Source organism: Hesperophylax consimilis, chromosome 3 (genome assembly GCF_061612785.1).
Source record: "Hesperophylax consimilis isolate HC1 chromosome 3, BYU_Hcon_1.0, whole genome shotgun sequence".
NCBI classification, from domain to species: domain Eukaryota; kingdom Metazoa; phylum Arthropoda; class Insecta; order Trichoptera; family Limnephilidae; genus Hesperophylax; species Hesperophylax consimilis.
The window spans coordinates 6,374,323-6,390,904 of record NC_142838.1 but is presented as its reverse complement, the minus strand read 5'-3'; the positions used below and the strand labels follow the sequence as shown (position 1 = coordinate 6,390,904).

Here is a 16,582-nt window from a genome sequence, read left to right as displayed (position 1 = left end):
TTTTTTTGCCGAATATTTCAATAAGATCATCAATACATCAAAATAACAATTCTCCTGAAATGTTTCAACGATTGGTTAAAAATATTTCTTCAAAAAAGATTTCCAGAATATTGGAAGAAAATTCAAAAGAGAAAAATAATAAAAAAATGATTGAATGAAAAGACGATGTCCTCTGGGAAATATATTATGCATATTCCTCCAAGGAAACGTGTTATTGACGGTATTCTTTTAATCTGAAGTGAATATTTTGTTAGAAAATAGTTTTTATTCTTCAAACAATATTCAATTTGGGAGGCGGGTTTAGTTACTGCAGCCCCGAGAATCATTTATTGGATAACAAACACCTCTGCTATAGGTCACTCCAAGTAGATCGCTACGTTTGGTGATTAGCAGGGGTGCCCGAGTTCATCGGGTGAGGTGTGTACAGGATGCGCCTGCCCATCAACTGCGTGGCGTGCCAGATCGGGAGAGCCTGGTTCGGGGACACCCTTTGACATATATATTTATACGTACATCACTAATGTAAAACTGATCACTAGGTCCTATCCAATCCTCGTACATTTTACCTACCCAGAGCTTCCTCTACTTCATTTTATTAAAAACGACTCTCCACACAGCATCCTAATAAATGACGTAAGCCCTGAGGGAATTTTTTTTCCTCAGGGCCAGGAAGCCCTCACAGAAGTGTAGGGTTCGTTACATTAAGTCACCATTTTTTTTAAATATCCCACGAATTTATGAAAATATTTGATGGATTTGAAGGGTGCATATAAATATATTTTATCATTCTTAATCTTTTATGATTTCTGTTTATTTTCGTTTACATTGTTTATATTTTATTGAAGAGTGGAATACGTTCCGCCAGCGTACTACCACCCCTAGGACGAAACCCACCCCTATGAGGTTATACGACTACCCCACTAGGCCAAGACCAGTGAAGAAGGTTATAAACCAAATGTATGCAGATCAAGGTTCTTGTTTTCTTTATGTGAGTGTTTTTGTTTTGATGTGTTGTTTTAATAATCGATTGGTGAATGTTGCTTGGTCAAGCCATAAAAAGTTGTGAATTACAGAAAATGGAGCTTTATTTTTGCAGCTTTACAGTATCTGACAACTGTCAAAAATTGATGATTTAAGACTAACATGCTTTGTGATTGTTTTATTTATTTAATTATTGTTAATTTAAAAGTGTACTATTCCATACAGTACTTTACTTACAATATTAACGGATGAATAATGTTTGTTAGTGCTTTGGAAAGAGCAATGTAGATAAAAAAAAAACTCTGAATGAATAAGTTAAGGGATAGTTGTATTTTATGTATAATGGAGTGATATATTTTTTTAAATTTTGGCGCCGTATTATAGGCATGGCCATATACACCTGGCAAATAATATTGTCTTCAATAATAACAAAATCACTTTGTGGCGTTATTTTAATTTAATGAAAATAAATCACTTTGTCTACACCACGTCATTAAAATAATCTAACAGTTATAACGGTGCAATGGAAATTAATAAATATAAGAATAACCAAACAATTATTATTTGTCTTCTCTTGTATTTATTATTTTTATTTACCAATATTTAAAAAAATATATATATCAACAAGTTTTGAAACCAATAGTTACTTCATCAGTTTAAACGTACAAGAAAATTAATAAATATAAGAAAAGACACATAATTTGTCCTATCTTATATTTATTATTTTTCGTGTACGTTTAACCTGACGAAGAAAATATTGGTTTCAAAACATGATGATTATTTTGTTTAACAGGGGTGTACTGAGTGATTTATTTTCATTCAAATTAAAAATAATAAAAAAAACAATAATATCTTTTAGCAAGCTTTTTGGTTGTCATCATTATTAATTAACTTTCTTCTTTAAAATTATTTTTAAGCTAAACCATCCTTACCTATTCTTACGTAAAATCTTAATTATTCAAATATTGGGTACTTTATTGACTATTTCTTTACATCCAAAAACTGAAAAACCAACATTTCAAATGAAAGCATTGCTAGACATTAATTAAGCCATGTTTAGTGACCTTAAGTAAATATCAAGGCCCTTCCAATCAATCCCATAATATTTTAAAATTTTGTTGTCCTTTTGGCTTTAGTCTGTTCCTATTATTACGTAACCGTAACAAATTTTGAGTTTATCACTCGAATAATTATCGGCATATTAAGCCGAGTTTGCAAAACGTTTTGAGTGATTGCATGCCGTAATATGCCATTTTTGACTTGCAAAATTTGCGCATTTACTAATATAGAATAAAATGTAAAACATTTGTGAATTCACTAGCTATATAGGACTATAATCAGTTTATATGTATGTTTCAACTCAAATGCCAATCTCACATCTCATATTCCAGTTATTGATTCGAGCACTAGGAATGGTTAATCACATTTATACTAAACCAGCGAAAACTTCAGTTTATCTTAGCATCACCTGTTAACCACTAAAATGTATTAAACGATTGTTTAGCTTTATTTTAAGAAGTTGTTTCATTAAGGACTAACGTACGAGTAGCTATACTATTGAGAATATTCGTACAAATCTAACACCGTGCATTTGTGTTATCCTGTTTTTATCTCGTTAAATAATACTACGTTTTCCGTTTCGCAGTTCCAACAGCAACAATACTGGGAGGTCCAGACCTGCACGTGGATAAAGGTAGCACAATCAACTTGACTTGCAGCATCCGATTCAGTCCCGAACCTCCTGCATATATCTTCTGGTATCATCATGACGAGGTGAGTAGACTAACTATAAAAAGTACCACATGACATTCTTTTCAAATATAATTTATTTCATATTTTTTCTTTTGTGTATTATTTACACACTCTATTTCTTCCTCTTATTTTAGTTAATTTTATTTCTTACAGCTCTTTCGGTACATTAGGCCTGTGGTAGGTACGTTGCATGTCTCATAAAAGCGAGTTTATAATCGAGTAATTTGTATATTTTTACTGCATCTTTAAAGGTCTAGAAAAAGGGTGGCCAACCTGAGGCCCGCTTGGTGTCTACTTGTGGCCCGCGGAGCATATGCACACATCTTTTCTTTTAGTATATATAAAACCACCAAAAAAACATTCCAATATAAGTTCAAGAAGAATAGTTCGTATCATCTCGTATATGGAAGTATTGTGCGTCTTGCTAGTATTGCGCGTCTTGTGAGTATTGCGCGGCTTGCGAGTATTGCAAGTTTTGCGAGTATTGCGCTTCTTGCGAGTACTGCGAGTATTATTTTACGTCCCGCATACGCAATACTCGCCAGCGCAAGATGCTGATAAGAGTGTTCTTTTAACTGAAATACGGATTATTCGTAAAGCAAATACATGAGATCACATGAAAAAAATGGGGAATTTTTCGTCAGGGAATTCTTTAGTTATCCCCTTCATGGATTAAAAATCAATGTGTGGAATACATAGGAAATGTGGGGAATTACTGTTATTATTAATAACTGCGGGAATTCAGCACCGTGTGAATAATACCCCAATACCCCATACAATCATTCCTTTCGGCATATCAGTACTTGTAGAAGTAAGTACAAGTACGAAATACTAGGTAACAGGGGTACTTGGACTAGCTATTTATTCATACTAGTACCAGTTGTTCCAAGTATCAAAATGAGCTGCTAGTACTACTCACCTCTAGTACGGCACTGTAGGAAATCTCATTTCTAAAATCTGGCCCGGCTGTTGAAAAGGTTGGCCACCCATGGTACAATACAAGTACATTTAAAATTTTATCGATTGGTTTTGAAAACATGTAAATAAATGGTAGTTAACACCGGTAGTAAGCAGTTTGAAAATCTAATGTTTTGATTTTATTGTTAGAAGTTTTGTTATGGATCTAAAGTGTTTAATTAAGCTTTTAACCTAAAATTTGGATAACATTTTGTTATTAAAATTAGGTAAATGGTTAGTAGGTACGTACATAATAATGAAAAATTTCGTATTATCTAACTAAAAACCTTTTGTGAGAGACTAAAAATGAGATATAAAAATATAACAGAATATAATTACAACGCTGCTAAATAATTTTGCTTAAAGCTTTCATAGAACTTAAACATAATGTGGAGTAAATGAGGACTACATTATACTTAATTTAAATATTATAAGTCTCGAGAAAACCAGTTAATACGTACAAATGAGTTCTTGTTATTTCGTTTATCTTCCAACAAAAATGCCTCATTACTTTATAATTTTATTAATATGAGTGTCAAAAGACTGACCTTAATAAAAACCTCGCTTCTTTTTGTCATATTCGAGGAGATGGGGTTCTAATGAAATGGGTACAGAGATGAAAAAAGGGCATTAATGCTAACAAAATGCGTCAAAAATAAATTGTTGGAGGCAGCTTACGAAAGCTGTGAAGCTGAAATATAAAGAAAAATGAAAAATAAATTTCCCACACAAAATATAAGAAAACACGCACTCTGGCAGCATTGAAATGAAGAGAAAAAATGCTGATATTGCCTTCAATGGTTTGCGTGGGGTGTAATTAAAAATATATTATTTGAATAGTGAAAAGCTTTTGAGTTGCGATAGTGAAAATCAATTGGATGTTCATATCGATATTTTTTTTTGTGAAGTAATTTTTAACGAATTTTCTTAGAATATTTAAGAGTTTTTTTTTTCCAAAATCCGATCATTAATATGTTGTGATTTTTCTTAGGTCGTCAGTTACGATTCTCCTCGAGGGGGCGTATCCGTTGTAACTGAGCGCGGTGACGTAACAACCTCTAGACTCCTTGTCCAGAACGCAGATCTCCCAGACTCCGGAAAGTACTCGTGCAGTCCTTCCAACGCCGAGGTTGCTAGCATCAGAGTACACGTTCTCAATGGTAAGTGCATTTTTCGTGGTCTGTATGCGCGATGGAAAAAAATAACTAACTAAACACCAATTATTTCGGTAACACTGTAAGAAGCGCACAAATTAGCCACGCAAGTTTAGCCAACTATTTATAATATATTGGTAATACAGAAAAAAATTGTTGAAATATATGGTAGAATAAAACGACATACGCATGGCTTCGATCAAAGCATAATTTTTTACATCTGAATATTTTTTAGCAGTGCTATTTATGAATTTGATTAACTACACTTCTTGCCAACTTAAAGTTAAACGTAACGTTTGTTGTAATCTACGCGTTACAGATGGTGTTACTTTAATTAAAATTCACTTTTTTCAAGGAATGTTTTATAATACTAAGACAAATTATTTGTTTGCACCAGTACATACGTAATGTAAATATGAATCAATAGTTTTGTAGGTATAAAAACCCATTTATTTCCAGAAAGGCATACCTACAAATACATATTTTATCGGTTATTCAATCCAATATTGTATTTGTATACCCTTCTTGAAACTTGAGTTTTTATACGGACAAAACTATTTTTTTCATATTTATGTTGCGTATGTACGGGCGAAGAAATAATTAATCTTAATATTTTATGGCAAAACTTGCAAAAAGTGAATTTTAATAAAATTATTAAACTAACGCCACCTATAAACGCGTAGATTTTGGTAATTATTTGTCTTACTTGTTTATTATTTTATCATCCGACAGTTCTTAAGCATTAACATTATTTAATTATTTTAAATCAGTTCCTCCATCTTTTAAAAATCATGCCAATGTTCATAAAATATCAACAAAATTATAAAATCAGGATATTCAAACTTTCAAGTACTCATTTTCATAATGTCAACCAATCGGTTAAATCAAATAAATAATATAAAGGCACTGGATTTATTTGACAAGTGAATTTTCGCAGCGTATTGGTAGCTAATAGGTAACAAAGAAATGATTTTTATTTTCAATGTTTGTAATTTATGGAAAAGCTATAAAACATTGTGGGTTGGCATTAGAAAGGCAAATCTGATCGACTTGTTCGTTCTTTAATCAAAAAGTAAATTTTAATATCTAAGTTTCACGAGCACAGTTTTTGTCCATTTTAGACAAATAGCATAAATAAAATATTATACGAATTAAAAAAAGTCCAAAAAATAGTTTTACTAAAAAATTGAAACATTTGAATTGTTAGCAAGTTTCCTCATTTTCAATTATTTAAAAGCATTGTTGATTTTGACAGCTGAATTAGTTATGACGATTGTAGACTTGTAATCCACGTAGTTTGATTGTGACGCAGAGAAAAAAGAACTTGAAAATACTACCGATATACTAAGCATTTGAATCAAGGTTTTACAAAACACACATTCACAACTATCGAAAACATTGATTAAATACAGAATTGAAAAAACATATTGTAAAATAGTGAAGGGAAAGCAATATATATACAAGCATAATTTTGCTTGCGCAAAACATATTCATAATAAGACTTATATACTTTCTTGGGCTACCCTAAACAAAGCATTTATAACTTTAATTAGGGATGAAACGATTCACACTAAGCTGAAAAATATCGTCCACAACACAGAGGAACTCTTAGAATAGCGGAAAATAATCAGTTCTTGTAAATAAACAGTTTGTTTAGATGTAGAAAAATGTAATCGTCGATGTGGAATTACACGAGAAACTGAAATCTTAATGCTGTATTCTTTGTCTGCTCCAAAATATTGACTACGCCGTATTATATATTATAATACATATCTCTATCTACGGTCTTATGTATTTAAGTGATTAAATTTATGGTTAAAGAAAATATAAACCCTTATGATTTATATCATAAATTTATTTTACTAACGTTTCTATTTTTCATGTGTTCATGAGTTCAAAATTTTATACAAAATTAGGTTTTTTGTCTTGTGATATATAGTCATCATCTCAACTACAAATGTATTTTACATATTATATACCTTCCCTTAATCATCTATCCCTAAAATATATATTTGTACCTACCCTTAAGCATCTATATATAAATACGGTTATCCTCATCTCATCCTCATCAGGACTCACTGTAAGCTTTTATATTTATATTTATTATGTTCCTAACTTTTGTATTAGTTAATGTTATACGCTCGTCAGAGCTATTTATTATTTACGCAATTCTCATTTCGAACTTTTCAACTAGAAATACACTTTACTTATTATACGCCTACCTAAAAGCATTTACTGTGTACCTCATCCAACATAAGCCGGTAACTTGAAATAGATATGGTAAAATTCATTGTTTTATACATTTATTTTTTTCTTTACAATATTGTATTACTTAAACACGATCGCAATTTGCTTTGTTATTTACTCATGTTTCTTTTACTATAAACATTTTATGTAAAATTCAAAATACGTTAATTATATATAAATAAATTATTATTGGATGCGGTATTCTCTTTTATAAATTCACAAAATTGGTAAATTCTTTGTGAAGGCGTTTTTCTTTTATTTTTTAAACTTGGATTAAACCATAGAAATGATCTGAGGTTTAAACCATAGAAATTATCTGAGGATTAAACCATATAAATGATCTGAAGATTAAACCGTTTAAATGATCTGAGAAATTAAATATAGAAGCGATCTGAAGATTAAACCGTAGAAATGATCTAAAAATTAAACCTTAAATCTGAAGATTAAACCGATTGACTCGTACACATATCTTTTTTCTTGTACTGTTACGATGATTGATTTAAAATCACTGAATCCTTCAATAAATATTGTATTTTAATTCTCCTTGCGGCATCATTTTAGTTAAATGAAAATAATTGTCTTTGTTCTATTATTTTAATAAAAGTATATATTTACATCTTGATGAAGGAACCTTACATTACAATTACTTAACTAGCATTTCAGTACACGGATGGGGGATTGAGAATATCATAATTATTGTAAAATTAGTTAATTGTAAAGACTTTTGCAGTCATTTTGCAGTTACGAAATAAAATCATTGCTAGAATGTCTATTTATCTGCCAATAATCCCCAATGCTTCGTTCCCATGGCTCACGTCCAATCATCGCAAAAAGCTAATGGTGGATTCGGCTAATCTACGAGACAACAATGTTTTATTAATGGCACTATAATAGCTTTATCGTTCGGAGTCACGAAAAAATACTTCATTGTGGAGAAACGTACGAACCTTTTGTTCGAAATGAACTGACTTATTCGATTCTACAGTAGAGATTAGTTGGAAGGAGTTGAATAATTTTGAACTAACAAAAGATTCATTTTTACTGCCACTAATATTTTTTCTCTGAAAACTGACAAAGTTAACTGATCTTTTGTTTTTATAATATACTGTTATGTATTGTTTTACGAGAGATGAAGGGCTGATAGGGATTTTGAAAGTATGGTAAATAAACAAGGCCGGGACATTGAATCAAATCACCCTCCCTACTTGTATGGGAACCTCAAAAAATGTTTTTTTGAGGTTCCCATACAACTTAAATATTTTGAGATGTTTTAATAAACAAAAATAAATAATTTTTTATTTTTTTTTTGTAAAATCCGCGAAATATTAAAAAAAATAGCTTGCTGCTTTGAATGAGTGTCCTGTCCTTTTAATCTAGGAGGTTTTGACTGAACTAGGTTGGCGCTAAGGCTAAAGATCGGAAGATAGTCGGATGCGTACCGTATGTGTAAAGCATATTTTGAGCAACATTATATACACTTTTATGCACCATTTTGTTAAAACTACCCTTAAAAACTACCCCCTTATAGTTATATACGTCTATCATATTTCGTTGTAAATATATATGAAAACATATATTTAACGCATGGTTTGAAGACATTTGGCTATTCAATATAGATAAGATTGTCTCCTCAAAATCCTCGAAATATGCGTTATATTTAAATGCCCCCGTGTTCTCAAATAATGCGTTACACAAAGAGGTGTTTCCTATACCTATGCATTTATATAAATGGATGAATGAAGAGCTGTAGTGCTTCGCTGACCGTCTACGGGACTTATCTAGTAATTTATAAAATGATCAGGATGCTAAGTTAAAATTGCTAAGTTATATTAGATGCTAATGAAAATTTCTTGATTACTTGATGATGAGTGTTGAGTATTAAGAAAGGCACGCTTAGATGGTTTGGGTGAGTGTGACGTGTATATATCATGCGAATATAAATGGTAGGAGACGTTGGGGATGTTTGAAGAGTACATGGCACGATCAAGTAAACCAAATATTTTATTCAAGTCATGTTAAGAGCCAGAATAACAAAAGGAGTTGTTTAAGACGGTATATGAATGTGACTAAGGTTAGCAGCATGAGCCAAGACTGATTTTTTTGGCGGTCCGCCCTCTTTGTTTAGTTAGTTTGTAAGTCAATTTTTAAAACAGATTAGAAAAATTCTGTGCTACACTTTCGCTATCTGACGATGTCGACTTGGTATGTTAGTTTTCAAAAAAAATTTTTTTTTTTTAAATAGTCTCCGTGCGCTTGCTGGCAGGTCGCAAGCGGGTTGAAACTGTCATCTTGCCTGTTTGAAATCATCCAAGAAATGTATTCAATGTGGGAATTTTACTTCAGTAGCTTCACTTTAGTAGCTTTTACTAAATTTGTATATAGTGGAACGACTTTACTGTTTACGTAAGATCCAACTGTTCTAAGTATTTGTGAGGTTCTAGTTATTATTTTTTTTATTAAAGGCTTTTAAAAAATATATACGTTTATACAAAAATTGCTCGAACATAATTTATTCCAAGATTTACCCTACTTGTTCTGTTTTATTTAGGATTTTGAAAAATCTAAAAAATATGAAAAATCCACAATTTTTTTTTACATGTCTGTAGACTTACAGAATAACAGATTATTTTTTGTCGATACTTGTTAAGAACTTTATTTTTAGTATTTTGAATTGAGCAATATTCATATGAAGATTTTTGGTATCAGGCTTAAGTTCACTTAAGAGTACAATCAATTTTCCGAGTTACTGATGGTAGATTAGTTCTTCATCTCAGAACAATGAAATATCTGGGCATACGGGAAAAATGCTCGGGAACATAAAGGTAATTTTTTAAAAACAGCAATCAACCTGTGACCTTTCAACAGGTTATAGGCCATCATCAGCAAAGCAGCTTTCTGTCTGTTGGCAAGCCTATTAATATCCATCATTACAGCTGACGGATGTAACCAGGGATAGTACCAGAAGTCTTTAAAGTATTAATTTCCTAGAAAATTATTTTGTCCTTTTTCCACCGTTAAAGAGTGGGAAACATCCACTTGTCTCTATATTATAGAGTCACTTTCTACATAAAATAATGAGTACTAAGCTACGGTACGATAAAGGAACTACAGCAGAGTTAGCAGTTGCGATTTTGAAGTTCTCAAAAATAAATCAATAACTCTAAACTTTCCCTGGTTTTTTGTCTTTTCAAAGAATACAAAATGATTTATTACATTAATACAACAATGATGACGCGAAGTTTCATTTGAATATTGACGTAGAAGACAGACATTTCTAAGAAGTAATATTTTCATTCAATTTAAAATGATGCCACAAAGTGAATTTGAAATTGTTCTCGAAGAAGTAATATTTACATTTCCAGTGTGTTTTGAATTGCCATACCTCATATAAATAATGTATTTCAAAATGTATGAAAGAGCTTTCAAAGGATTTACATTATAATGTTTGATACCAAGATAACAATTTACAACTAAATTTTAACAAATTTCTACTTTAAGATTTCATAGAACAAAAAACAATTATTATTTATGATTACTCCATCAATGATATAGTACTAACAATTGTAACCGAGGTAAATTATTTGGGTCTATACTTTGATCAAAAACTAAAGTTTATTAATCAAAACTTAAGTATGAAATTAAATCAAATAAGTTATTGCAGCCAATTAAAAATATTGAAACCATAAAAATTGTACGTGTCTTCAATTAGTAGTATAACTCAACAGTGTGGGCAGGAAGTTATGCTTTTCATTACTAATGTACGTGTCATCAATTAGTAGTATAACTCAACAGTGTGGGCACCAAGTTTTGATATTCAATACTAATGTGCGTGTCATTAGTTAGTAGTATAACTCAACAGTGTGGGCACAAGTTATGCTTTTCATTACTAATGTACGTGTCATCAATTAGTAGTATAACTCAACAGTGTGGGCACCAAGTTTTGATATTCAATACTAATGTGCGTGTCATTAGTTAGTAGTATAACTCAACAGTGTGGGCACAAGTTATGCTTTTCATTACTAATGTACGTGTCATCAATTAGTAGTATAACTCAACAGTGTGGGCACCAAGTTTTGATATTCAATACTAATGTGCGTGTCATTAGTTGGTAGTATAACTCAACAGTGTGGGCACAAGTTATGCTTTTCATTACTAATGTACGTGTCATCAATTAGTAGTATAACTCAACAGTGTGGGCACCAAGTTTTGATATTAAATACTAATGTGCGTGTCATTAGTTAGTAGTATAACTAAACAGTGTGGGCACAAGTTATGCTTTTCATTACTAATGTACGTGTCATCAATTAGTAGTATAACTCAACAGTGTGGGCACCAAGTTTTGATATTCAATACTAATGTGCGTGTCATTAGTTAGTAGTATAACTCAACAGTGTGGGCACAAGTTATGCTTTTCATTACTAATGTACGTGTCATCAATTAGTAGTATAACTCAACGGCGTGGACACCAAGTTATTAATTACTAATGATATAACGTATTCAAAAATAAATTATAAAGATTTATTAACTTCAGAATGGGTATTGCAAGGGAATGTGTGTATTATAAATGTCTGCTTTGTAAATTGAATTTACTAAAATTATCAGAACGTATAATAATTAATTTCTTCTTTTTTATCTAAAAGCATAAATTCAATAAATGACAGCCCTGAACTTGATTTCATTCCATGTAACATTGAGAGGGTCTTCACTGTATTATTGTGCCCCAACTCCAATACAGAATCATAATTGTTAACTCCCGTTCACCGTATACAGATTTTGGGTAGTGATTATAAGTAACGCATCAATCACTAAATATAAAGAGATCTTGATAGAAAGCTGAACAAAAATTTTGTTTAATTAACTGCCTAGTTCTGCTGCAACTTATTTTATTTTTTTACGACTTATGCCTGTACGTATACAATAGGTTGATATACTGATGAACTGAACCGAAAGAGGATATTGGAAACATTCAGCAGAGTAACATAATATTAAAATAAATTTTTGTATTCCATATCTACTATTATTCCATCCCGCATATTAAATTGTTTTGGTATTATGTTGTTGTGTACATTTACATGTTATGTATTTGTTTAAAAAAATGTGTTAGACGTCCAGCTGCACGGAGAAAAATGAGTATTGCTGTTTTATTAACAATTTCTTCAAATTATTCGTAATCCGTTTAACAGGAAACCTATCAACTCATTCGTTAAGTGCCTGCGGTCCCGTTTTTAACCGGATTACGAATAATTTCTTAGAATTTGAACAAATTAAATTAACAATATTTTATTTCAGTGAGTTTTCTCCGTGTGGGCGGATAAAAATCAAATGAACAAATTATTTACAATTTATTAATATTTTCTAATCGTGTAGGCGAGCGACCAGCCGCAATGCAAACCGGTTCCGCAGGACTCTCGAGCAGCGCTCAGCATATTCTTCCTCTTCTCATGCTTCCAGTTATCTATGAAAGGTTAAGAGGACTTAACCGGTGACACTTCGGTTAAAAAACTTACAAACGTACGAATGAAAACAAGTGTAAATAGCTCAACTAAAACATTGAAAGTAGTATTCAAAATTCCCTAAATATTTTATAAGTCACATGATATAGTAAATTTAATTGTTAAAAGATTATTATTGTACTATGGTGCGAAAAAACAGTTTCATGTACAATTTATAACTTGAACCAATAGGTACTTATTTTTTGTGATAAAGTTATACGGTAGCTGGAATTATATGATATTTATGCTTATATTGCTGTTGATGTTAATGATGTTAAAACTGTTTTGTATGTCTTCGGCATTAATCATGTAACATTTTCTAGTCATTTTGTTTTAGAAGAGTTTTTTTTGTGTACATTTGTTACTTTTTTTAAAAATATTTCGCTGCTGGTTTCGATACATCCAAATCATCATGCATTCTTAAAACTTATTTAAAGGTGGTGAAACTTATTGCTAGGTGATGGAGTGGGGTGGAGATTTGGAGGGGGGAAAGCGGAAGGAGTCAAAATAAGGAAACATTTTTAATTGAGTTTCAAATTAAACTTTGTCTTCTTGGGTTAAATTAATTGAACAATCAAGTCTACATCGATTACAATTATTGTTATATTACTTATGATACGCAGACGTGTTGCTCATTGGTCTGTAATCAAGTTTTGTTTCCATGTGGATTGATTACATTTTCTGCTTCATGCTTTTGCAAAAGTATTTATCAAAACTAAATGCCAGTTGCTCATAATTGGAAGTTAGCCATTAATAGAAGTACTATAATCTACGATGCGACTACGTTGCCTCTTCCAAAGTCTCCACAGCTTTAGTATGTTTTTCCATTTTCGTCGAGTATAATATTTTTATTTTCTCCTGTAAAAGGTTCTCGCATTTAAGATAGAGGATATCTGATCTCTTCTACAGTCAGTCGATGATTCTGAAACAACAAGGTAAATAAAGTTTGTTAATCAAATTAAAAAATTGTAATTACCAAGTTTTCCACCAGCCGTCTTCGTTATTACCTGTTGGATGTGCTTGACGATTAGTTCCAGACGTTTAGTTCTCAAAAACTATGAAAAAAAAATTAAAAATGTAATAAAAACACGACGAAACATTAAAAAAATTATGACAAATTTAATAATGTGAATTAAAGATCAAACTCTTCTGAAACAAAATATTAAAAGTGTGCAACAAAAAAGCGATAATCTGTTTTTATTAGTGTACCTGGATTTATTTCATTACAATTCTTAACTCAAAATTTCATTGGCACTTAATTGACCAAAATGAAGAGGAGAAAATTTGAGGTTCTTCTGTTCAAAGAAATAATTGTCTTTGTGTTTTTTCACCGTAAAATGTATGAAATCTCATTTATATGATTGTGAATAAAATTTCAATACGTAAATATAATAAATAAGAACATAAATGTGTGTAAGTACTAAAACGTACTTTACTGTAAGTCAATATGTATGTACCATGAAAATAATTCATTTTAACGAATATTTTATTAAAATGCTTATTTTAATCACAAAATTATGTTAAATAATTACCAATTTGTTAATTAAAAGTGTTTATAAATTATAAACATACAACTTTTACACGTTATTATCATAAATAGATGTACACCTTATTAAAATCGACTTTACATAGTTTAATTAACACAGTAACTTTGTTACTAGAACAAAACGCACATGAAAATTATTCTTGAAATATGTAATCAATATTATTTCAATTTTTTGTTGGTACAAATTTTCTTTAAAAACTTTTGGAAGTTATACCCAACAATCTAATAAATCATTGAAGAAGAAGAAAAACTAATAAATCTAAGCGAAACATGAAACAGAACAAAGATAAAAATTTAAAAATAGAACTGTCTCAACTGGGAATCAAACTATTCGATTACTAGTTGAGACCGTTATCTTTTTTTTATGTAAATGTTTTTTAAATGTATTTTTTATTATGTCCCATATATATAGATTTATTTGTATTATCTTCTTCTTCCATTGAATATTATTTAAAATCAATCGCAATCGATGTGTACCTATTTATTGCTAACTAGTTTTATTTTTAAATCAGAAGTGTACAAAAAGTTTTTTGTTTCGCCTAGAAATATTAGTCAATAAAATACGAAATTTCTTGACATCTATATGTTTTTTTGTGATTCCTATCGAAGAAAAAACTAGGAGAGCTTTATCGTTAAAGCTTTAAGCACAAGTGAATTAATGGTCCTATTCTTAACACGATGTTAATATTTGGAACAATCGTCTTGGCTCCACACACGCCAATGTAGGCAGATTTCGAACGATATACCACCGTTACCAAGCACGCACATTTATGAAGCTTTGTTCCAAATATTAACTTTGTGTTGGGAATGGAAGGTATCATCGATCAGCTGTTATTACTTTGGCCATACGAAGTTCATTTACTATGAATGTTTAATATTTAATGATCCACTCGAGCAATTTTTGGCATATTACGCCAAGTTTGCAAAAACACAGTTTGCAAAACATGCCAAATTTATTGAACCTAAGAATATCGGATAAACGGTAAAATCTTTCTGAATTTATTGACTTTAAGCCGCAATAAGCAGTTCTATATGTTTCCATATTAATATTTTGAGGAATGTTATTAATTAAATAATATGGTAAATGTGTATATATGACGCCAGCCGCCTGGGTGGTTAAAATCCGTGACGAATTTTTTTCTGTTCTTTCAAAACGACCATAAAATTAAATAATTTTAATTACTTAGTGATGTTACGAACAAACATTTAAAAGGTTGTTTTTTATACCACTTTACTTAATTAAAACATACTTTATTGTTTATTCCTGCATACGTAAAATTCAGTAACCATATTTACATTCATATAATTTACAAAATAATTATACGTTCTATGTGAAATGTGCTCTATTTTAAAATTTATGACTCTGCGGCAGCGAATTTCGAAGTAGGTACCTATTCTTATAGTTTATTATACATACCTACCTCGAAATGTACTGTTGTAGAGAATGATTTTCAGGGAGAGTACTTTATGAAGGTCACGACAGATTTTTCAAGTTTTTTTTAGAAGTTTTTTGTGTTTCTTGTATTCTTGTACATACCATATTTTCTTACTTGCCTCGTATTTCTGTAAACACTTTCAAAGTTAGTTGTTACCTATTTTAAGTAAATAATATTGTAATGTAAAAAGTAAAATTATAAATTGAAATTATTGTACTTAAATGAATTTGAATAATGTAAATAATATACACTTTTAGTTCAAAAATATTACACAAAGAATTATTGGTAAATTTTATGATAAATGTATGAAATGTATGGAAGTGTGTTTATATAAAAAAATAAATATGTACATTGAAGAAAAATAAACTCTTTTTATTTATAGATGCCACTAATCCCATTTGCCTACAATCTATGTAGTCGGCACTTGTAATGCCTGAACCCATGTTTAAGCGATTGCCTTGTCCTTTTTGAGAATGAGTAACTCAAGAGGAATGCTGGCCCAGGCATGAATATCAACCCTTACATCGAAGACCAGAATGCAGCAGCGGAGATTCGCTGGAAACTCTACAAAATCGCCAACAGGATCATACATCGGAGTCCTGATGTAAATTTATTTATTAACTTAATATTTTGTTCTTTTAAAATTTGTTTCTTGCTATATCTCAATCCCGAGGAGTTATAAAACTCATTTTTGGAAGATAGAAATTAACAAAACATAGATGGGTGCTAACACAATTCTACATATTTGAAGGGGAATCAAAATTATAAATTTCACATGAACACTAAGTACAAATAAAAAAGAGCAGTAATAAATATGAAGAAAAGATATCTTAGGTACAGATTTATTTAACTATAAATTATACAATAAAAAGTATAAATTACAAAGTATAAAGTATAAAATATAAAGTTTAAAGAATAAAGTACAAATTATAAAGTAAAAATTTTAAAGAATAGAGTATTAAGTAAAAGTATAAAGTATTGAGTATAGAGAATAAAGTATAAATTATAAAGTACAAA

General features: G+C 30.5%; 1 protein-coding gene across 1 annotated transcript in view; it reads left to right on the top strand.

Moving 5' to 3' along the window:
* LOC149424867 (zwei Ig domain protein zig-8-like) overlaps positions 1-15,880 on the top strand; it is a 155,772-nt gene extending 139,892 nt beyond the window's left edge. The window contains exons 5-7 of the mRNA XM_089650836.1: positions 2,627-2,754; positions 4,682-4,850; positions 12,459-15,880. Of these exons, the coding sequence (XP_089506962.1) occupies positions 2,627-2,754; positions 4,682-4,850; positions 12,459-12,577 (416 nt within the window). The 3' untranslated portion in view covers positions 12,578-15,880. The remainder of the gene's footprint in view (positions 1-2,626; positions 2,755-4,681; positions 4,851-12,458) is intronic.
* Positions 15,881-16,582: the final 702 nt, after the last annotated feature.